This window comes from Chinchilla lanigera, unplaced genomic scaffold (assembly GCF_000276665.1).
Source record: "Chinchilla lanigera isolate Chin_1 unplaced genomic scaffold, ChiLan1.0 scaffold00109, whole genome shotgun sequence".
Taxonomy (NCBI): Eukaryota; Metazoa; Chordata; class Mammalia; order Rodentia; family Chinchillidae; genus Chinchilla; species Chinchilla lanigera.
Genome location: NW_004955510.1, coordinates 577,503 through 602,403, shown reverse-complemented (window position 1 = coordinate 602,403; position 24,901 = coordinate 577,503). Strand labels below are relative to the sequence as shown.

The window sequence follows — 24,901 nt, the reverse complement described above, 5'->3', positions numbered from 1 at the left end:
TCCTATTTAAGCCCCTGAACTACTAAGTGTTCCTTAAAAATATTTGTCACTCAGGGATCTCCCTGGATCTGTATCTCAAGTTACCTCTTCATTCCCAAAATTTATCTTCCATTAAGTTGCATCGTGTGCTTTACAACTTCTCTTTCTAGTTATAGATTGTAAATTTTCCCTGTGCTGAGTGTTGTAGCTGACTGACTGTTTTTCATTATATTTGTAGGGCTCAGGGAAAAAAAAGAGGCAATTCCTTTATTTGAGAATCCTGACATTTATTAGCATAATAAAACTCTCAAGGTGAAATTGCAGTTTTCCAGACAGTAATTTCATTTGCAGGACAACTTACAAGGAATTTATTTTAAAGCCAGGCAAAAACCTCAAATATATGAGACATGCAGAAAGTGCAGGCCCCAAATAAAATGAAATGTATGCGTTAGAGATGGAAAACTCAGCTGTTGTCTCTCACATATTAATTAGGAGGTGACAGCAACAACAGGCTGGGGATTCAGGTTCTCGCCCACCTTGGACTGCTTTCAAAGCTGCTGCTGGAAACTTCTTGCAAGTTGTCGATAATCATCATGTTGCGTCCCCGATACAGCAGCACTCAGCACCAAGTTGTCGCTGTTTGCAGTTATAGCGAGCAGCAACTTTCCCTTTGACAGTTTCCATATTTGTCATTCAACAGATCTGCCCAAAATAACTAGTGACTGCCATAGACAAAATTTTCTTCCATTTTATGCAGAGGTTTTATAAGGGTAAATGACTCCAACAATTTCAATTTGATGCATAGCACAGCCAAAATAAAATTTTTTAAAAACTTGGTTCTGTCAAGTCCTCATAGATATATGGTGATTTTGATAATATGCGGCTTTTGGTTTTGAAGTATTTAAGTGCTCAAAAGCCAGGGTTCTTCCATTGCATCATTTCATCCATGTGAGAGAAAGAGAAGGAAGTTCTAGATCTGAATTTCAGAGTTGATGTTATTAAACACGTGTATGATGGGGCTTGCCTTGGCTCCCCAAAGGGCAGAGCTTGTGCCCAATGCTTCTGAGCTATTCCTTGGTTTATGAGAGCAATCGCAGAGGAGCAGATTGAGATGGTGTGAGGCTGAGAGATAGGAAACACAAACAGGGTTGTCACTGATCTGGCCACTGCTTGGTGTCATCGTGACTGGTTGCTCCATCTTGCAGATCTGTCCTGTAAGAGGCTGTATGAAGAGGTGCTTCTCCAAACAGGCCCTCCAGGAGGAAGGAGAGTAAAGAACTGATTTGCCAGCCTTGGTGTCTGGTCTCCTTTGGTCTAGAGCTCACTGCATGGGCACTGAACTCCAGCTCTTCTGTATCATGGCAGCCAGAGGTGAGGAGCCTCTAGCACTGCATGTGGCAATGCACTGCTGATTTATGCTTGCTTGAGGCTGATCAACAGGAGAAAGAGCAGAGCCCATGCAAAACTGTTTATAGTGACAGTGCCTTAGGAAAAAGCGGACAAAGAGATGAGAAACAGGTGAGGCAAGAAGGGAAGCAGGGAATAAGAGAGGTTTGTGGAAGCTACCTAGAAAGGTTAATCAGACCCTGATGTCCCAAGAGTCCATTTGTGTTTGTGTGGTCACCAAGTACTACGCTGCAAAGTAGTGAGCACCAGGCTGAACCCAGGTCTTCTTGACCCAAGGATCTATAATTTTACTACACAATCTGCTGCCTCCTTGTCTATGGCCATATGTATGGAACACAGTTATGCACAAATAGACACCATCCCTGAGGTCCTCACTGGGAGAGTCTTTGTGTTAACATGAAGAACATACTCAGATTAAATGGACAGTAGAATCAAAAGCAAAAGAGCAATGATAATAGAGCTAATCACTTGAGTAACTTCATGTAGACAGCATCCTAGAAAGGAAAGGTCTTGTTAGATGTTTAAACACCATTCTTGGGTTAATAATTCACCCTTGGGCTTGGATACATCTGCAGTTATATATAAGATCGCTACTTTAATATTCCAAAACCAGGGCCAAGATATGACTCAAAGACAGAGGAGGGTGGAAGAAGAGAAATGAAAAAAGGAAGGCAAGGCAGAAGCAAGCACCTGTCCTGGAAGCTGGGGTTTAGAAACCCCAGGTAGTTACAGTGAAAATATCAAGACTGATGAATGTCATAGAGAATGTCACATCTGTGTTTGCCATATAAATACTATACATTTTTTCGTTTTACTTCCATGACTTTATATAAAGAGTGACAAGTAGGAAATAATCATCACTGGGTCATGTTGGGAAACTTTCAGAAGAGCTGCATTTCTTCAACAAATGTTTATTGAAAGTCTACCATATGTTAGAGTACCATATGTTCAGAGTTCGGCACTAGAATTATTCTGAATTATCAAAACATGGTCCATGCACTCTAGAAGTGTGGTTTAAGGCAGTCATGACAGGTAAGCTTCATCTTTTGAGGTCATAGCTAAATTATTCACAAAACAAGTTGCATCAGCCACTAGCAATGTTTGTCCTGAGCACAGGGGTGGGGCCAGTAGCACAAACGCCATGTATTTAATATCGCTTGGGACATACTAATCTACTTGTGCCTCTGGATTGTAGCACACTCACGGAAAGCCATAGGAATTTGAGTTGGGAAGTTCTTAAACTGGCTTTTGAAGAAAGAAGGGAGTCCCGAGGGAACCCAACTGATAAGGAAAAAAAACTATCATTCAAACAACACATGGTAGTCTGGCGGGCTGTCCCTCTGTCCACAGGGTTCCTGCAGCAACTCTCCCCCAGAAACGGTGATAATTTCCTCCTGAAAAGGAAAAAAAGAGAAAAAAATGTCCTTATAATCAAGAAAGGTTTGTAAACATTCACCAGAAATAAACTGGTTTAAAACAGAAACAATAAGATGATACATCTGCTTCCCCCTCTCTCAAGTTTACAGAAATAGCAGCATAAAAGTCTGCTTTTACGAAGACATAAATTTTAAAGTATTGGAAAATGAAAGGACTGGCCATCAACAAAGTAGCAATAAAAAATTAAAAGAAGTACAGTCACAATGGTGAACAATCATTGAAAAGCAAAAGCCCACAGGATGAGATTTTCCGCAGAGTCAGTATGGGACGCAACCCAGCGCAAGGAGGGACAGGCTGGGGGCAGAACAGCCAACAGGCATTTGCCTTGGGTAGGTCAGAAAATGCAGAGAAGTAAACAGTTCCAGGGGAGGCCAAGGAGACCCAAAAGATGAGCTTCCCACTGTCAACTATGACATGCTGAGAATTGATTTGGGAAGAAGAACCTGTCCCCTCAAGGATAAACAGGAAATTTAAAATTGAAAGACCACCTCAGAGCCCAAAATTTATAAATATTTTAGAACAACCAGAACTATAAAAGCAAGATGCCAAATTCACTAATACAACTGATTCCCAAGAAGATACCAAATTTATAAAACAAACAGAAGGTGCCTTTAAGAGATGTGTATTAACTTTCTCAGTGGAATAAGATAAGTCATCTGTGAAGCAAGAATGGGCTATTATTTTCCAAAAATGGATCTGCAAAGGAAAACCATGACCAGTTAAATTAAAAAGAAAAATTTCAGTAGGAGAACTGAAAAGCAGAATGGACATAACTAAAGAGCAATTTAGCAGCTGAAGGAATGGTTACATCAATAAGAAAGGACATCTAAGTAGAAAAATGGACAAAGGATATGAACAGATGAATCACAAGGAAATCCAAGGGACCATTAAATGCATGAAAAAATCCTCAGCATTGTGGTAAGCTCAGAAATGTAAACTAAACAATAGCGAGACCCAGTGTCTGCCTATCTGATGAGGGAGAATTAAATGATTGAGAATTCCCAGTGTTGGCACTGTGTAGGGCATCGGCCTTATGTAGTTTTGGCAGGAACATGAATTGGCACCATGTTTTGCAGGGCAATCTGGCAGGTCTTTTCTAATTAAAATGTGCATACTTTTCTCTCCAGCAATTCCAGTACCAGGGATTCTCAGCATGTATCCACGGTGACATGTACATAGTGCAGAAGTGTCTGCAGCTGTGTTCATGATCATGAGAAGCTGGGAGGTGGGTAAGTGGGTGGAAGAAGACAGCAGGTGATCAAACTGCTACAGACATCCATACAGTGGAATTCCACAGGGCCTTTACCAGGATGGTGCATGCACTGGCACCAATGATCTCATCAACGCATTTTAATAACAGTCAACAGGGACTGGGTGCTGGGTATACTGTATTTCTCAACACTTTACACAGCAATGCCTTGTTGAAACCTCACCAGGATGCTAACAGGTAAATGCTGTTACCAAGCCCACCTAATAAAGAGGGAACTAAGGCACGCAAGTTTGAATAGTTAAGTCAAGTCACACACAGCAGTGAAGTTGGGATTTAAACTCAGTACTCTGATTCCAGGGATGATGCTTTTAAATATGCTGCTGTATCATGTATTCAGGGAGTTCTCTTAAAAATCAAAGTGCTGAGCTATATGGGAAGAGCTAACCAATTTCTGTGAACAATACCAAAACTTTGTATTTTCTAAGAACATAAGTTTTGATGCTACTGCCCAGGCAATCCTTGGATAAGCACCTACAAAGCTATGATTCATCCTGTGGAGGACAGAAACAAGGGGTTTGAAATGAATGACGCTCTCATTTTCTACTGCATTTGACTTCTCTTAAAATGTAGTCATGAATGGTGTAATTAAATTTGTAAAATCTGGTCACCAGATCTCCACATGGCATAGATAATATCTCTCTGTATTGTCAATCTCAAAAGTTTAAAGTTGGCAGAAAAGAAAGACCTCCAAAGATATCTGGCCCAGCCCTGCTGTTCAGAAACTCGCCCTCAGAGATGGGCATTTACCCTTTGCTTGAAACAAAAGGACAAGCACTCCTTGCTGGTAGAGCAGCTCATATGGACAGGGCAAACAAACACTGGGATTTAGTGGGCAATGCACAGGTTTTCGAGGCATGAAGCCTAATGCTTAACTCCTGGACCCAACTGACGCAGCTGGGAGAGTTTGATCGAGTTTCTCAGCCTCCCTGACCTTGTGAACCAGGGCCATGTGCATCCCCAGCAGGACCTGTGAGGATGTAGGAGAGGGCATAGGTGAGAAAAGAGGCTGAAGGCCTGACTCAGACAAGGGGGCTGGCGTCCACATACTCCCTCCTTCCCTCCCTCCTCCGGCTCCCCACACAAGTAGAGATCCGCCCAGTGTGCCTGATTAGCTCCCAGTTAGTCCTGTTTTCTGAGCAGCACTCTAAACTCAATGCACAGGTATTTGTAATGGGTGGCTTGCTATGTGCTTTGATCCTAAGACCAGGTCACAGGCTACATATCTCTCCTGCCCTGAGGGCAAAAAGGAAGGCATGAAGAGAAAGCAATACAAATCCATGGGGCCCTATTTTATTAATGCCAGTGAGACAGTCTGGTGATTCTATGGCCCTCCCTGTGCCTGCAGAATTCAGGCCCATGATGGAGCCCTGAGTGCAATGATGCACAGGACCTCATTAAAGCTCACAAGGACCCTCACGTGTGGGGCTTTTGAAGGGCAATGGAATCATGCGGTGCCACAACTCATCATGATATTAGGAGGTAAGACCTGGGAACTCAGAAGAGGGAACTCACTGGGGCTGTGACCTGGGAAAGTGTGTCTCTCTCTCACTCTGCTTCTTGGCCACCAGCTTTTCCACTGCCAGACCCCTCAGCCACACCTTCTTGCCTTGGAGCCAGCCAACCATGAAATGAAACATGAGCCAAAATGAAATCTTCCTCCTTTAAATTCTGGATGTTGGGTATTTTGTCCCAACAACGAGCAAAATGACTGAGACACCAGCCAAGTATGATGCACACCATGTGCTTCTGCTATGGATTCAATGTAGCCTCCACCAGCATGTGTTGAAAATGTAACAGCCGTGGTAATGGCATGAAGAAGTGAGGCTTGTCTGAGGCAATTAGGCCAGGAGGGTTCTGCCACCATCCCTGGAGTGAAGTTTGGGCCCCTCTTGCTCTTTCTGGACCTGTTGTCCTTCTACCTTCCTCCATGGCCTAATGCAACTAGAGGGCCCCCACCAGTTGTGGTCCCTGCACTTGGGATTTTCCAGCTTCCAAAACTGCAAGACAAGCTTTTGTTCTTTAAACAACCCAGCCACACAAATGCACTAAGACTCCTGGCTAGGCCATGGGAGCTCAGAGAGACCATGCATCCTGCCCAAGGTCACACATGAAATGAGTTGGTAAAGCTGGGGTTCAGAGCAAAGAATGGGTTAGGTCCATCCTTGCAGAAGCGGCTCTGGCCACACGGTTGCCCACTGTGCTACAGTGAGCTCTGGAAGCTGGGAGAGTCCCAGCTAGACAAGGCTCTAGGGGCACTCCTGAGCCAGCAGGGGCTTGGAGGGGGCACTGGCACCTGGGAGCACATGGCCTCTGAGAGAAAAGACCTGGAGTAGGGCGGCAGGGGACAGTGAGTCAGAGGACAAGGCAGGGAGGAGCCGTGGGCCCAGGAGCCCGGCCTGGACAACCTTTGGTTTCCATTCCCCTGCTGCTCTAGTCCCTGAGACTCTGCGGCCCAGGATGTAGGTTTGCTGGGCTTCCTTGGTCTCTCTAGGCCCTCAGGTTTCATCTTTTCCACCCCCAACCAGCACGCTGAAGAGGGACACCTTGTGGAAATCAATGAGATCCGTGAGAGTTGCGTGGCGATTGGGGTCCACTCCCAGGAAGCTGTAAAAGTCCCCAGACGCATCCACGAGGAAGTGCTTGAAGCCTTTCTGCAGGCGGTAGGAGAGGGTGTAGCCCCAGATCTTCTCACTGACACGGACCAGAAACGCACCCTCAGTCATGTTCTCCAGGAGATTCTCTGCATTTTCTCGGCTAATAATTCCTGATTTAAAAAAAACAGTCAGTGGATTCTGCACCTCCTCCTCTCCCTCCCCTGCTTGCCCATGCCCCCCATCCTGTGGTTCCGTCCATGAACAGACCCTGCTGTACAGGAGACTAGGAAAGGAGGAAGGGCCTGGGACTGGCCCGCGCTCTCTCCACCCACAGAAGGGCATCTTGGCCCAGAGCACCCAACTGTGGACTCGAGGGCAGTTTCCACCAGGCCTTGAGTTGAGCACATGTTCCTCCAAATTAAGCCACACTAATCTGGATTAATTGGTTAAGTGAGGAATTAGTAATGAGCCAGAATTATAGCATCTATGGATTGTAGATATGAGTCAGCAGGCACTGCTCTGTGGAGCGCCTTAGAGTCCTGCTTTAACGACTCCCCAGAATGACTGACGACCACAGCCCACTTACCTCTCTAGTACCATAAGTGACACCCTGAAAACAGTATCTTCCCTTGTGGCCTGAAATAACTTTCTCCAAATACAGTCTCTTAAATGGGCACAGGATGAAGCTGAAGCTTCCCTTTCACTCAAGGAACAGAACTCCCTAAGGTGTTTCCATCCTGTACAGCGTGGTCTCATCCCAGAATGGAGGGCACACCTGGTGCTGGAGTTGTGTACATGGTGGCTGTGACAGTTCAGATCTGAAACATCGCCAAAGATCCATGTGCTGAAGCTTGGTCTCCAGAGCAGGAGTTACTGGGAAGTGGTGGGACTTTGGGGGAGGGGTGCCAGCTGAAGGAAGGAGGTTACCGAGGACATGCCCTGGAAGTAGCCCTTTTCCATCCCTCACACACTCCCTGCCATGATGTCTGCTTCACCATGGACCCAAAAGCAATGGAGCCAAGTGACCATGCAGTGAAACCTCTCAAACCATCTTTCCCCCTTAAAGTCGTTTTCTCAGGTATTTTGTCACAGAGATAGAAAGCCAACCCCCAAAACGGGGAGGGACTGTAAACTGGGGTCAGACTCTGGAGGGCAGAAGCAGGAAAGAGGAGGGAGAGACGGAACAGACAAATTAACTCCCCAGCTCTGCCCTCATCTAGCCATCAGATATGTTGCCAAGCCCTCCACTTCTCCAATGTCCTTTGAGATTTAAGTCACCACAGCCACCAACTTCAAAGGCACACTAGGAATCTGAGTCACACAGAACTCAAGATGAGTTATTATGGGAAAATAGCTGTGAGGATCCTGGGTCCTGGGATCCTCTGCTGCTTTCATGGAACAGTGAATTACAACACATTGTCCCTCTGCACATGCTCTTGTTGGCCCCTTCTGTGCTTTCAACCAGCAGGAATACCATAGTCAGTGCCAAGCAGAGTGGGGAGTGTAGCTGAGCTGCTCATCTCTGTGACTCTGAGAGCTGCTCCCCACCTGTGACTGCCCCCCACTGAGTCCATGGGGCTGCTCCCACACTTGCTTGTACTCAGATCCCCTCCCATGGCTCACCTATCCAACATGGCACACACCCTTCCCTTCCTGTGGCCAGAGCAGAAGACACAGCAGCAACTGCCCTGTCAGGTGTTCCACTCTCTAAAGACTGTCCTACATTTGGGGACCACCGATTTCCTCCTTTCCCAGGACTCCCATCAAAGGCAGTCAGGCGAGCTACCCTATCACCAACCAGGCTGTACAAGGAGAAAGCAAGATAGAGGAGGGCATGGGGGCTGGAGGAAGAAGGGGTGATGTCACTCCAAACCCACCCAGCTCCTCATGCTGCTCCACGCTCGGTTAGGGCTGGAGAGATGGCAGTGCGCCAGAGTGGAGACTTCACAGTTACATTTCTTTTCTTCTAAACAAGTGTCTTTTCAATCTTTTGCTTACTTTTATTTTTTATGCTGCATTCTTTTTTATTTTAAAGAGAATAAAAAAAGAACAATAGCAAAATACCAACTGGTATAGATTATGGAAAACAGCATGACATTTTGATTTGTGTATCCATGGCAAGATTCAAACTACTCATCATAAGCATTATCTCATGTGCATGTAAAATTATTGTGGTAATAATACTTAAAATCTATTCTTTTGACAATTTTCAAATACAGTGGTACTTCCGTTCACAAACTCCATTTGTTCTATGATTTTGGAAAAGATAGCCACATTTGTATTTGTGTGAAGGATGGCCACAGTTGTGTTTGTCACCTGATGCAGTTTGCAAATAAAAGCAAAATTTTGCCAAACACTTCTGTTAGTGAACCAAATTGTTTGCAAACAAAAGTGTTTGTGAACCAACTGCAGTCATCACAGTGTGCAACAAGTCTCGTGAACCTATTCTTCCTGTCTGACTGAAATTTTGAATCCTCTGATCTATATCTCCTCCTTTTCCCTTCACTGGCGCTTGAGCACCACCATGCTTCCATCAGTGTTCCAGAGTCCATCATTTTTAGATTTCTCACTTAAGTGACATTTTGTGATATTTGTGCCTCTGTGGCTGGCTCTTCTCATTAACATAATGTCCTGCGAGTTCATCCATGTTGTCAGAAACGAGAAGAGTCCATTGCTTATATCAGGACTCACTTTCCTTCTCCATCCATCCATTCATGGTACTCAGGTTCATTCTCTTCCTTGGCCATGTGAATAGTGATGCGATGAACATAGACGCACAGACATCTCTTTGACAGACAGACTTCATCTCCTCTGGATCCACTCCCAGAATGGTTGGATCGAAAGACAGCTCTACTTTTCATCTTTTTTAGGACTCTCCCTGCACCTTTCCATGTCGCTGTACCAACACCTCCAACAATGTACAAGTCACCCATTTCTCCACATCCTTGTCAGTGTTTGTTATCTTTAAGACTGTACATTTTTCACATCCAAAGTTGACCAGAAATGTCACATGGCCCTGTCCTATCTCTCTTGCTTGAAGCCCAGCCAGGAACTGTCAGTGGAGATGGAGCTCCCTGGCCTCACACCCTCCCTCCCTCTCTGGGTTTACCACTCCCCTTCCTTGTCCTGCAGCCTCTGCCAGCCCCTGCCAGCCCCTGCCCTGCTTCCCTCGGCCCTGACCCCTCAGAGGAGGCTCAGTTTCTCTCCTCTCAAGAGCAGGCCTCTGGTCTCCTACATTCCCCACACCTTTGTGCAGGTTAGAAAAGGATGATCCGGGCTGGGGATATAGCTCAGCGGCAAAAGCGCCTGCCTGGCAAGCGCAAGGTCGTGAGTTCGGTTCCCGGTACCGGAGAAAAACCAAAAAAAAAAAAAAAAAAGAAAAGGATGATCCTCCGAGTTGTTGAGCCCATACAGCAAAGCACATGGCTTGACTGGAGGTGAGTTTGAGGGTACCTGCATGTCAGTCCCCAGCTCTCTCCAACTGGCCCCATTGGCAAGGTCCCTTTGTTCAGTCTACAGCCTGTTCAACCAACCAGGAAATCGTTCCAAACCCAGGAGGCTACACTGGACACTGCACTTTGGGTTTTCACAACATCCCGCCCAAACCAGGTTAGAGCCAGTAGCAGCCACAGAGCTTGTGCTGAGCCTCCCTTTGGGAGAGGCCTCTACAAGCAGCAGTGTCATGGTCTAGAGGATACACCTGAGATCAGCCAGTCACTAAGCACAGGGCCATAAGAGCTGCCATTGCTACCCAGCCTGGGACTCCTATGGGGAGCAGTCTTTGTGCTGGGCTCCCCATCAGCTTGACCGAAGAGGGATTTTCTTCCTCCCCTTCACAGGGGTCAGCCCTGCACTATGTCTGATCCTCACCTGCCTTCTCCTGCTACCTCTCCCACTCTCTCTTTCACCGCGTTGTCCTTTGCTGGCATTTTCTCTCATCAATCCCTTGTACTTCTGCTCTCCAAAGACCTGGACCAACACAGAAACCTCAGGTCTTGTCTTTAGGTCCTGAATGCCCAGGATGTTGGGGCATAGACCAAGAGCATGAACTCAATCCTAGCTTGGGGACTTGTTCCACAGAGACCCTGGCAGATAACTGGTATGGTGACTCATGTCTTCCCTGGTACTAGTACTCACACTGACATAAGAAGGTAGGGTAAGAATGAAACTCATGTGTAAATATGCACAGCACAGTGCCTAAAGTCATAATAAACTCCTAACACACTATAGCTAGCTGTCCTGGATACACTAGGTACCAACACATGCACTAGTGTTGAGGCTCCCGGTGCTGGTGCCAGCAGTGGTCATGGCACTGCCAGGTTTGGCTGCTCCCCACCCACCCCCTGCAATCCAGGCTGCCAAGAACACTTCCACCAAAGGGGCAGTTAACAGGCCATGCCCAGGAAACTCTAGCCATCTGTGGATTCTGCCCCCTTCCATGCTTGCCTTGAAATCAAAATTGTAATTTGGCACAAGATCAAAGGGAAAACAATGCCTTTCCCTTCCAGAGGCAAAAAGTGTTGTGCAGAAAACTGTTAGGCTTGCTATCTAGAGGTTCTCCAAGAGCCTCATGCACCCATAGGTGAGGCTTTTGAGAGGTACTTGGGTCACAGAGGCTGACAGCTGACACGCTTTCAGGTGGCATCTGGTTGGAAGAGGCAGATCAAGGAAGACACAGCCTGAGAGGGTTTAGCTCCCTCCCTGGTTCCTTCCTTTGCCCTTGCTCCCTGCCCACTGTGCCTCTCTACCATGCCATCCTGTCTTCAAGCCAGCCAAATATGAACTGAAATGTGAACCACAATAAATCTCTCCTTCCCTAGGCTGTGAGTGGTGAGTATTTTGTTCTGGTGATGAAAAGTGACTAAGACACCAGCCCAAGGACCTTGTGCAGGAAGCTTGAAGGGAAAAGCTGTTCTGTGTCCCTGCCCCATCTACAATCCCTCTCTATCTCCTTACCCCTGGACCTCAGTGAGTGGCTGGGAAATAAGCACTGGCCTCCCACCTTTCATCTGGGGAGCCACTGCCCCACCCAGGTCACCACAGCTTTATTCCTCCATGGCCTAGGGCACGGCACTCCAAGGTGGTCTGGGATGATCATCAGCATGTGCACCTGCAGGTCCTTTCTCAGCCCGTTCTCACCACTGGACAACAGAAAACAGCTTGTCCTGCTCCAGAAGCATTTTGTTTCCTTCCTTCCTTTCCTCCTTCCTCCCCTCCCTTGATAAGTATTTATTTAGCACTATCTCAGGGCATCTGGGGGTCAGCAGGGAATGAGACCTAGGTCCTACCTTCTGGAACCTCTGAGTTTAGACAGATATAAAGACTGGCAGAAAAAATGCTAAATAAAAGGAAAGCCATAGCCTACAGCCTATGCTATATAGAATGTCAAAGTCCCCCAAAGCCCACATGCATTTCAAGAGGTAGGACTTGCGGTAAGCCCTTGGGTCCCTAGGGGCAGACCCACAGAGGCCATTGTGGAACTGTGGCTTCCAGGTCTCTCTGCTCCTGTTGGAGATGTGAGAGTTCCACTCAGACACACACTCCACTCCACTGCCTTCTGTGCCTCAAGATAACCCAGCCCAAGTCACTCTCCCAAGCTTGCACACTGCTGTTTGACTCTGCACCCCAAAAACAACAAGCTAAGGAATACTTTTATCTTTATGAAGTCAATTGCCTTGGATATTTCATTGTAGTAACATGAAGCCAACTATCCCATGCTCCCTGTTACTCACGGTAGCAACAGAGGTCACATAGACAGGGGTTTGGGGTCTCTGGAAGCACCCAGGAGAGATCACTTAGCCCAGCTCTGGAACCCAGGACAAAGAGGTGAAAGCAAGGAAGCAGGAAAGGAGGTCAGCTTACTAATGCAATGAGCCCAGGGTTCTTGGGGCTGCAGAGAGGGCTGAGCCAGGAGCTAGGCACAGGCAAGACATGCAGAGGTCAGCAGGCATCCAGCCTACGGGGGTCTCCAGTTGCAATAATAAAAGTAGACAACATTAGAACAATATTTTCAGTGTGCTGAGAGAGTAATGGCTGAGTTTACTAAAACTATTTTTCAAGAAGGGCAGAATAAAGCCATCTTCAGGAAAAAAATGGAGGGAGTTGATTACAAAGGAAATTCTAGAGGTTATACTTCAGGAAGAAGAAAAATTATTCTGGACAGAGAGTCTGAGATACCATCAGTAATGATGAATGCAGATGCTGTAGGTCAATCTAAAAGCAAAAAAAACTTATAAAATGATAACGCTGTCTTAGTTACTTTTCTCGTTGCTGACACAAAATACCTGACACAAAATGCCCAAAGTTAAAGGAGGAAAGGTTTATTCCATTCAACTCACAAAGTTGTGCTTATTTATTGAGACAGGGTTGCGCTATGCAGTTCAGGCTGGCCTTCAATTCACTCTGTAGCCCAGGCTGGCCTTGAACTAGTGGTGACCCTTCTGCTTTGGCCTCCAGAGAGGTGGGATTGTAGGTGTGCAGCACATAGTTTGCAGAGGTTTCCACTCACAGTCAGCTGGTTCTAAGGCAGTGCAGCATGGCAGAGGGGCATTGCAGGGGAGAAACAGTTCATAGCAGGCAGAAGACAGAAAAACCAAGCAAGCACCAAGGGACAAGCCTCTTTCTGTTTTTTATATGTTATCCAGGGCACTGGCCCTTAGCATTCATGCCTTAATCCTTGGACCCTTGATCCCAGCACTGCACCAAAAATTGATCCCAGTGTCACACACTCTAGCTCCAGCCAGTTCTGAAAAGCCCCACTTATGACCATATGAGGCTTTGAGGAAACATCTAGACACAAGCCATAACGAATGGATAATTAGAAGGCTTTACGGTAGAACTATAATACTAGACAACACCTTAGCAGTAGGGAGTGGGATGATTAAAGTTTGCAAGTTGTTTAGGGTAAATATGTAACTTTAGACTTTGTGAGATGTGCATGCTAAATAACTTGAATTAATCACTAAAGATAGGTACTGAGAGTATATAACCTTCAAATAACATGAGTAGAAAAGTGGATGAGAAGTAACTTTGAAATGAAGTAAGAATAAAGCAAATAACTAAAAAATAGACTGTGAATCCACTTAGATTAGATTGATAAATTCACAAAGGTACACACTGTAGTACTTAGAGAGCAATAGGTAAGCAATAAAAGGATCAAAGAAATGATGAGCAAAGCTCTGGGGACAGACCCTACCTGGTAGAAGGGACAGGGCTGTGACAGGGAGAAGTATACAGAGGCTGCCAGGACTGCTGCAGTGTCCACCCTCAAGCTTTCTTCATGCCCTTTGCATTGGTAAGTGCACGCATGGATATTACACACTAAAAATATCTTAATGTTGTTGCTTTGCAGCTTCCCGAACATCACAGATCCCCGCATACTGCCACCATGGCACTCATTCAAGACTGCTCACTGTCCTTCGGGGACTAGGTAGGTTGCCACCTAGAACAAAAGGGTCATTCGTGTGTTTTAAATCTCTGTGCTGGCTACCTTGAGTCCCTGTGTGTGGCTCTTGGCCTGGGCTGATGTCCAAGTCCCATTTCAAGAGAGTCTGATTTCATTTATTTGGGATCCACCAAGTATGTGTACTGCTTAAAATTTTCTAGATGATCCTAATACAGAACCAGTTTTGAGGCTCACAGAGCTAGAATGTCAATAGTCTTGCAAGCCAGCTTGGCCTAAATGGGAAAGTGGCTTTCCCAGGTTAGAAATCCCTTTATATTCACAGCAATGGAGGGAGGTCCAACAACAGAGTTTTACAGACCTGTTTGAGAGGGGAAAAGGAAGGAAGAGTTTTTCCTGGGCATGGGCCAAGGCAGAGGGAGAGAAGGACTGAAAGGAGGGTGTCCAACCACTGTTCCGCAGCCTCGTCTCCAGACATGGGGCAGGGAGCTGACAACAGGAAGTCGTGAACTCTGGGTCCTGGGGACACCTGGGGGAGATGACAAACCAGAGGCATACTCACAGGTCTATGTCAGAGTGCTTCTACACCTCACACAGAGTGAAATGGCTGTGTGTGAGTCCACTGCAGGGGAGTGGCTTACGAAAAAAGTAGCTGCCATGGAAAGAGCATCACTTTCCAGCTCTCCAAATCCCCAACTACAAACAGTCCCTGCAACTACAAAGCAGAACCAGAAGGCCACAGACTAGGTTTACAACAAAACTTGGTGACAGGTGTCGCCGAGAAGCCTGTGGGTTCTGAATGAGTCCCCCAAAGTTTATACTTTGAAGTTTAATCCCGAAGGTGAAGCTCTTAACAGGTGGGGTCTTTAGGAGGTGATAATGTGGTTAGGGCTGAGCTCTTATGGGTGGGATTAAGGATCCAATAAAAGGACCTGAGGAGCAGGTTCATTCTCTCCTGCTGTTCTGATGTCTAATGTTCAAGGCCCTCCTGGAAGCAGACATGAGACCGTTACCAGGCACCAAACCTGCTGTCATCTTGATCTTGGGCTTCAGCCTACAGACTCCAAAGAAATGAGCTTCTTTTCTTACAAGTTATCCAGTCCAAAGCACCATGCTAACACCCCAGACAAACTAAGAAAATCCCCCAAATACAAATGGTTATGGAAACAAACCATTAACAGAAGGCCTTCATGATATCAGTGTCTATGCAGGAGGCACGAACTTAGTAACAGACAAGGTGGCTGATGGATGAGTCCAAAGGAATTCACTGGAAAGCAAGAAACCAACCAGCTGCAATGAGGAGAAGGCCTGCCCTCCCCATCCCTGGGTGGATACACAGAGATCCTGCAGGGCCACACCCACTGATGGGAATGGAACCAACCTGAGCAAGATGGGAGCAGAAAAAACAAAGCAAAGAGGAGGTCCAGACCCACAGGGGTAGGAACAGAGCCAGTGAGTGGGATACAAGCTGCCTTTGTAAACCCTACATAAAAATCACAGATAAGGACATTAGAAGTACTTTCCTGGTCCTTCTCCCATTGGAAAAGTTAAGGAAAACTAATTTCACAGAAAGGCATTGAGCTGAAGTTGCATACAATATTATCATGAGAAACAACAAAAAAAAGTAAGATCAGAACAACTTCCCCACAAATGATATATGTTCAATACACAGGTGGCCTCTGTCAGTCCTGCACCTGTAGATTCAGCCAGCAGTAGAAAGAAAAAATTGAGGGGAAAAACTGTGTCTGTTCTGAACATACAGAGACTCTTTTTTTCTTGTCATTGTTTCCTAGCCAGTACAGGATAGCAATGATTTACATAGTACTTACCTTGTATGGGGTATGATAAAAGTAATCTGGAGATGATTAAACTGATAAAGTGTATGGGGGATGCACATGGCTTATGTGCAAATACTACATCTTTTTATGAAGGGGTTCAGCATCTGAGGATTTTGCTGTCCTGGAGGTCCTGAAAGTAAATCTTCACAGATAACGAGGAACAGTGGCAAACACAGGAACCCTTTCAATGGTGAGTGTTAAACATACAAGAATGGGGGAGTGAGGAGAATGCGAGTGGAAAACAAAGATGGTGAGAGTAAGTGAGGGAAAGTCTTGTTTCTCCCCATACCAAGCTAGCAGGGCTGCTCACCAAATAAGCTCAACCTTCAGCATTAGTGTTTTTCAAATGATAGAGCACTACCCCACTTCCTAGAAAAGAGGCAAGATAACCCCATGACGAGGCGCCAGGGTAAATGGCTTCAGCCAGTAGCCAGTTTAGTGGGGTTTCCAGGAGGAGTTAAGGTCTAGCTGCTGTACTGGAGATCAACTGTCCTTCACCAGCCACGGCCCCAGGCCAGGCCCACAGATTAGCACAAGCAGGGCCTGTTCTAGGCTCCCTTCCAAGGCCATATGAGCTTCCCTCACATATATACACACTTTGGGAAGAGCAAGGTTGGAGCAAGCCAATGAAGAGGACACTGGAATTTGAGCTTAAAATGACTAAGTATTTGCTAAAAAACGGAAGAGTTAAACTGAAAGGCTTAAGGCAGAGAAGATAGGGCTGTCTTTTTTTATGTTTTGATTGAAGAGTTTGACACTTTGTTTCTTCTCTCTTTTGCTAACTATTATTTTAACGGATACATGAAAAGTATACTTATGGGTAGGGTGCCATGTGATGTTCAGGAAGAAGATTGTCTGTGATTGGAAGATTATATTTTTTATGAGTCATTAATAGGAAATAGAGGTCTGGGGGCAGATAAGATCACTTATCAAAACAGGCAAATAAGAAGTTCCATCTGTTGCAATCCTTCTGACAACAATTTAAATTTTAAAGAAGAAACAAATACAAAAAAAGTGGATTTCTCAATCCGGGCACTATTGACGTTTTTGGTTCAAGAAATGTTCTGCGCTGTGGGGCTGCCCCGTGTACTGCAAGGTGTTTACCAGTGTCTCTTGACACTACCTACCACATGCCAGAGGCACTGCAGAGTTGTGACCACCAAAATCGTCCCTAGATATTATCAAATGTCCCCTAGAGGCACAGTCACCCTGACGAGAAACGCTGCCACTGACACAGACTGAGAATTTCTAAAATGTTAACTTCTTTTCACCTGGTCTGAAATTCGGTATTGTTTTTCTTGTTTTTATGTTGTTTCATTTATTTCTGTGTGTTTGTTAATATGTTTTGGTTATTTTATCTTTAAAAATAAAATTAAAAAAATAAAAAATAAAATGTACTGATGCCTGAGACAGTATAGAACAATAATATTTCAGTATGTAATATAATTTATGCAAAAAAACAGCTTCCACAATCATTTTTATCAAAATTATCACACTTTTACAAACATAAAATCTAAAACAGCAAGAATTTTGTCTTTTTTTTCCAACTATTCCTCGTATCTAGAAGAGGTCTGGAACTTGGGTCCTCAATAAATAGCACTGAACAAATGACTAACTAATTAAAATTATAGTCCCATAACTAGCTTTATGGAACAAGGGCATTACACCAAGCACAGTGCTAAGAGGGTGATGAGCACTAGATCCTTCAACCCTTACAATAACCTTTTGAGGTGGGTTTTATGCTCCCATTTTGCAGAATGGAAAAGCAGGGGAAGAGAGCCTGACCTGCTTGCCAAGGTGCAGCTGTGAAGTGGCAGAGCAGGTGGAGGAGCAGCCAGCCTTTCCTGTCATTTGGCTACACAAGGCCGTGAGTCAGACTCTGCCCTCTTCTCCCCGGGTACAATCCTGACCCAGAGGAGTTACCAGGCAGGAGTTACCAGGCAGCAGTGGCTGAGAAAGGCTTAGGGGAGCTAGTCCCTGTCCCAGGCTCCCTGAGCTCACAGCAGCGACCTGGGGATTCAGCCCGAATGCCTGTGGCCACGGACCACTGCTACTGTGGCCGGCACGAGGTCAGGGCTGCAGGCCGGCACAAGCCAACTGCAAGGCTAGTTCTGCTGAAGAAGGAATGCCTCAGTCTACTTTATCACATGCAGCCCCCAAGGGGCCAGATGTGGGGGTGAAAACATCTGGAAACATCTGCAAACACCACTTGTGCCCAGAATGGAGGTCAGGGGTCTTTTGCCTCGGATAGATTCATCAGCAGGGCCTGAGAGATGAGGACTGTCATCCTGAGTGTCCAGTGAAGGCTGGGTGGGTCTAATTCTACCCTATGGATGGTAAACCCCAAACACACTCTAGTTCCCTATCAAAAATGCTGTAGTAGCTTACACAGAACCACAAACATCCTCCCATCTACAAAACTTCATGCCATCTCTAGATTGTTTCTAATGCAAAAGTAAATGCTGGGGAAAGAGTTGTTACAGTGTACTGAGTAGCGAAAAAGGACAAGAAAAAAGTCTATACAAGTTCACCATAGATGCAAACATTCTGATTCTTACCAACTACATTTTTGAGGGGCTGGGGATATAGCTCAGTGGCATAAGCGCCTGCTTGTTAAGTGCAAGGTCGTGAGTTTGATCCCCGGTACCGCAAAAAAAAAGAAAAAACCCAACTACATTTTTGATCCTCAGTTGAATCTGAGGATGTGAAACCCACAAACATGGAGGTCTGGTTGTATCTATTTTGGCAAAAAGCTGGTGCTAAAGTCAAATAAATTTAAATTTCCTTGTGTCCCTGCTCCTTATGGCCTGATTTTGAACAAGTACATCTCTCTTTGCACACAAAATCAACTCACCTTTGTACCACCCAGAGCTCTTGGCTACATTAGGTGAAACGATACCAGCAAACCATGGATGCTGAAACCACAGAGCCCACTGCAGCTGGCCTTGGCCTTGGCCTTGGTCTTCCAGTTCAAAGGTCAATGGTGGAAGTGGACAGAGCTGTAATAAGGAAACTGAGGCAAAAGCACGCCTCACATACTTCTGCGCTTGGTGGGGACCAAGGAGAAGAGCACTGAGCCTGGCACCCAAGCCTCCCTGGGACCAGCACCTGCAGCTGCCCACTAGTTACAGCCCCTCCGTTGGACCTCGTTTCCCATTGGGCCTGCCTGTCCCTGCAGGTCACAGTGGGACTGCAGGAAATGCAGAAGGGAAAACATGTGCTAGCCTGACCGACAAGCCAGGGGTCTTTTGCCCTCCCACTCCCAGCATATCACCTCCAGTGAGGGAGCTGGTCATGCCTAGCTCCCCAGTTGTGCATCCTGAGTGCAAACCTCGGTGTGTGCTTCTTCACACCCCTCAGCCATGTTCCTGGGTCTCAAGGGGATGTGCTCAGACACCACCCCCAAATGCATGTTCACTATCAGAATAGTTTCCCCTTCAGCACTAATGGACAGCAAACCCAGGAAAGGAAAGGGACTTTATACTTTCAAAAGTCACAGTGTGGATGGACCCATAAACCCACCAGTGAGCTCGCCCTCAGGGCAGTCCTGGAATTCCATCCCCAGCACTCCCTCCCAATCCATTCCATCCCCAGAAGTTATTAGCTCCGGTTGAATCTGAGTAACTAAATGAGCTCTTTTTATTTCATTGTTAGCGCTTCACCCTGAGAACAAAGAAACAGGCTGGGCAGCCAAGATGCTGTGCTTGCTTTTTATGGGTCTCAATTTATCTGAGTACATTTTTCTTAAAGCCTCCTGTGCTGCATCACCTCACCGGCTGACAGCTCCTCCACTGCCGTGCCACTATTTCTCATTCACTTTTGTGACTTTCCTTTCTTACTGCCACACTTTCCTGGCTATATCATTAAGGAGTCTGGAATTATTAAGCTCTTCATTCTCAACAATTTCTCAAAGCATCCCAAAGCCATGGAGATTGTGATGAATGAGTTCAAAAGCATTCATCTTTTATGATTCCAAATGAAATTTAACCATGGCTGACTGCTGAGACAAGGGCTTCACTGGACGAGCATCTTGGTTCTGATTATATTAATATACAAGAGAGAACATCGTGCCCACAGCAGTGACGTGCCAGCCTCTAATCACTAATGCCACTGTTCCATTCAGTTTTCTGTCACCATAACAAACAGCCGAAAGAACCAACTTATACAGAGGAAGGAGTGACTTTGGTTCATGACTCTACAAGTTCCGGTCCCGCATCAGCTGAGCCCATTACTCTTAGGCCTCTGGTGCAGGTGGCAGGTGGCAATGACGGGGAGTGCAGGGCAGAGCAAACTGCACCTTGTGACCAGAAGCCAAAGAAGGGAGAAAGTGGAGTCCCACACTCCCCAAACCTGAAGAATCCCATGAGACTACAGCCCAGGGACTGTTTTGTGCAACAAACATGGGTGTGAGTGCAATATTCAGATCCAAGCTGTAGCACCACCATTCACAACAGGGGACATCACCTCCCAGCAAAATGACCTGGGAACCTAACTGTGCGAGGACCCCGTGCCTTGCCTGCATCAACGGGATTGACAGATGTATAATCTGAGTATTCAGTAGTCTCACAAGGAGACTGGTTGTTTTGCTAGAGCAGAAGTCAGGTTATTTTCCTCTAGAGTGATCTTCTGGCAGGGGAACTTTGCCCTTCTTTTGCTCTCTGTCTATAGGGTTCCAACAGGGTGGAATCTGCCTGCCTCTCTTCCACCAGGCCTGATCATGTGATTCAGGCCTACCCAATCAGGCAGCTCATATTCCCAGCCAATGTGATTTGTCCAGGAGTGGTCAAGCGACCTAACAAGACCCAACAAAGCAGCCAACTGAGACTCAGACTGGCACTGTGGAGAGAAAAGTCTACCTGCTCTTCTGGTGGATTTGAATCTCAGGCTGATGTTTGCTTAAGAATGAAGACAACACAGAACGCAACAGAATGAGAGGTGGAAAGAGGCAAGTCAATAAATAGCCTAATCTGAATCAAGCAAAGCTTGAAGATAGACCTACCTGTGGGTTTTTTCAACCATGTGATGTGAACAGTTCTCTTTGCAGTTATAACATTGTTTCTGTTACTTGCAAGTTCCATGCCATTAGGAAAGTGATCAGTGCTGTTTGCCACTTTATACCCTGTAACTTAGCCCAAGTTTAATATTGAGTTAACTAATTAATTATTTAAATGCCCTAACACAGAGAGCCTGCTGAGGTAACACAGTGATCCCAAATGCTGACAGTCACCTGTGGTACTCCACTCACTGCATGAAGACTCTGCCAACTGAAGAGAGACTCAGATGTGACCTTCAGGAATGCTTTGAAAGGACAGCACGAAGCTCAGGAGGGATCAGCCACTTGCCCAGCTAGGGACCAGGTATGGTGCCTAAAACAACTCACCCCAAAGCCCAGGGATAGCTGGGTGTCTCCTAAACATGCAGCCGTCTCTCCATCCTCACAGACATGTCCCCAGCTGGAGGGGAACTGATCCCTCAAGCACTGTGTACCCTGGGGCAGTTACTTTATTTTCAGAGTCTCTAATTCCTCCCCCGAGAGATAGCAATAGGCTGCACTGTGTCACAGATACAAGTGTGTATTCTGAAGCCAGGTGATCTGAGTTTGAATCCTACCTCACCACTGTAACCTTGGCCAAGTGGCCTCACTTTATGCCTCCGCTTTCTCATTTGTGAAATGGGGCTAAGGTGTGCAGCAAGTGCATGGGAGCATTACAAAGACACAATAAGTGAATTGCTTAGAAGAGTGCTTAGCATAGAGTAAGCATTGTATACACATTACTAAATATCCCAGAAAGTCATATAAAGAATAAATGAATACTGGATGTTCAGTGTTCACTTGATACAATGCCAGCTCAAAGTAAATGTTCAAAAATTATTGGTTAAAACATAAAAATCCAGCACAACCCCTGGGTGCAGTCACCCACCACACACCACAGACACCGTCAGTGCAACCTAGGACAGAGGTCCCCTGCTCAGGGAAGCCATCCATCCAAGCAGTGTGGTTATGTACCTTCAGGTCGACACAGCACAGGAGCATGGAGCAGAGCAGGTTCTGGGATTATAGATGCTGAAAGGAAAGAGTTGAGGCCTTGGGAAATAATGACAACCCATGCTTTCCTAAAGCCCAAATCTGTTCTTTGTGATGCCTTTTCGAGTCTTTTATTTCTTAGGTGAAACAGCTCAAGCAAAAATTTAAGAAGGGACTGGCAGTGTTGCTCAGTGATAGAGTACTTGCTTCGCATGTGTGAGGCCCCAAGTTTGATCCCCAGCACCACAAACTGCCAAGGAAAGAGAGAGAAAGTTAAGAAGAAAGTGAGTCAACTGACCTACTTTTTTTTCTTTTGAGATCACAGTTGGTGGGTAATTTCCATTCCAAATTCTGCTCGGGAAAGGAAAATTAGCAATCTAACTTGACATATTAACCATCCTTCCAAATGGTCTGTGTGTTATACCTAATAGCTTTTAAAAACTATTCCAAAATGTGTATCATACTCAAAATGAAAGAAGATTTGGACTTATGTTTTTTTTTAATGCTAAGTAAGTGTTATCTTCCTTTTGTGCAGTCACATGTCACCTTTTTCTATATTTCTGACACCACTGACTTGTAGTAAGTTTGCCTTAAAGGTACAAAGTCACTGCTATACATGCTTCAGATCCCATCATGCACATCCGAAGGCCACCATGTTGATTCATTCCATACATCAGGCAATAGTGAGCAGGAGGTAACAAAAGAAAATGCTGGAGAAAGAAGGGAAGAACACCCAGAACAAAGCCTGTTTTCTGTGCTAGATCTGAGATATAAAGTAACTGAGAAAGTGGCAGGAAAAAGAAAGGCACCCACCCTGGAGCCTGCTTTCTGGAACTAGATCCATGTTCTGAGTTAAACATTAGCCTAGAACCAGAATGCCTAGGTCTAAATACAATGGGAAAAAAGTAGTCAAGTAACTTAGTTTATATACAATAAATCCGCAAGCATGTGTCCAGTGGTCTACAACCCTTGACTGACCCCCAACCCTAATTACCATCTCATTGACTGTGGAGTTTTGAACCTGACTTGTAGGCTATGGATGCCATGACAGCTATTTCCAGGGGTCATAAAATGTCCGAACTCTACTGTCCCATGGAAGGACTGAGTCAAGCCACTCACTGGCAGGAGTCAAACCTCAGATGGAAACCCTCAATTCTACCCCAAACCCTAAGACTTAGAAGTCAATACTAAGCCCTCTTGGGCTCTGAGCTGGCCCACTCCCATCCTGGCCCACTCCACATCCCATCTTTTCTCTTTCAAAAATCATCAATTCTGCTGTTACTCTTGCGTGTCCTGTTCAATTCTTGGTTTCGGATTTCAAGAACCTGAATAAGATGCCCAGCTCAGTAACAGTAGCATTTGTTGCAAATCAGGCATGTTTTAAACATTTTACAAATATTAATATATTTAATCCTCATAACATTGCCAGTATTATTATTTTCCCTACTTCCTAGTTTCTTCAGCAATTTCCTGCCTATCCTGAATTTTAATGCCTGGTTCACAAATTTCCAAGATCCCCAGCACGCCTTCCCATCTACTGTCTAGAATGATTACAATGCCTCACTGTAGGAAGCCAAGGAAGGGTCTGGGCTAGCTCACTCTCTCCAAAGACTGTATCAGATGTGAAACAGGACAGGTACTCTTGAAGGCAGGGCAGGAGACCAGTCTCCATTTCTGTCTTATAAGGTCATGGAAGAAGAAAAGATAAGTTTTGAGATTTTATGACCCCTGGAGAGAGCTGTCATGCTGTCCCCAAGAAATTCACAGTAGAGATTATAAATCCAGAGAGGACAGATTTGTTGTACCAGGAATTGAACTCAAGACCTCAAGCTATCCAGGTAGGCACTATGCCGCTGAGCTGTATCCCCAGCCCAAAAAAGGACACATTTTTGTCCCTAATTCCACCCATAGATTTCCAGACATTCAAGAATGTAGCCAGCGCCTGCCTGGCAAGCGCAAGGTCGTGAGTTCGGTTCCCAGTACCAGAGAAAAACCAAAAAAAAAAAAAAAAAGAATGTAGCCAGGATGCAGTAGGTTAAACTGAGAGCCAGAAACCCTATGTCTTGTCCCAGCTCTCATACTTAACTGCTGGACAAAGATGTGTCAGCTTGTCATGCTCTCTGGCCTCAGTGTGCTCACTTGTCTTAGTTACTTTTCTCTTATTGCTGAGACAAAATACCCAATGCCCAAAATTAAGAAAGAAAAGGTTTATTTAGCTCACAGTCTGTGGAAGTTTTAGTGTGTAATCAGCTGTCTCCAAGGTAGGGTGGCATGGCACAGGGGCAACAGTTCAAGGCAGCAGAAGACAGCAAAAACAACAAGAACAAAAGGGGGCGGGGGAACAAGCCTCTTTTCCTCCCTTATATTGTATCAGGTTATCTACCCTTGGGTGGGTATAGCACTCATACCATCTCCCTGCCCTCCTTAGGATGTTTACAGAGTGAGGACCCTGGCCTCCTGCTGATTCACCTAGTTATACTTCTAAACTTCTCAAGTTGACAGGATGAACAGCATCCTAAGCATAAGGGCATGTCCTCTACACCCTAGGCTGTAGAACTGCTGAGTTACTTAGTTAAGCTTCTAGACTCCTCAAATTGACACAACGTGTCCACCATTACATTTGTAAAGTGCTTACCACAGCCAGGCCAAGGAGCAATTGCCAGCATCTGAAATGATGTGCATCAAAACTGTATATTTGCACCGGCAGACATGTCAGACTGCATGGAAATGGCCTGCCCAAGCGCTTCCTATTCTGTGAAACTCAGAGAAGGAAGGAGCCCCCAGTACACAGGGGTTGGGGACCACACCCTGACTCTACTCCTACTCGCACCCGCCAAAGGGAAGTCATTGCTGTTGAAACTGCTTAAATGCAGAATCTAAAAGCAACAACAACAACAAAGCAATAGAAAGCCCAGCAACTGGGGCTGGGGATTTTGCTCAGTGGCAAAA

The 24,901-nt window shown here is 45.7% G+C and overlaps 1 protein-coding gene across 1 annotated transcript in view; it reads right to left on the bottom strand.

The window, feature by feature from the left end:
- Positions 1-263: 263 nt before the first annotated feature.
- The window catches only part of Sh2d4b (SH2 domain containing 4B), a 96,024-nt gene continuing 71,386 nt past the window's right edge, over positions 264-24,901 (bottom strand). Inside the window, exons 8-9 of the mRNA XM_013506308.1 lie at positions 6,637-6,857; positions 264-2,780 (exon numbers count right to left, since the gene is read on the bottom strand). Coding sequence (XP_013361762.1) covers positions 2,688-2,780; positions 6,637-6,857 — 314 coding nt within the window. The 3' untranslated portion in view covers positions 264-2,687. The remainder of the gene's footprint in view (positions 2,781-6,636; positions 6,858-24,901) is intronic.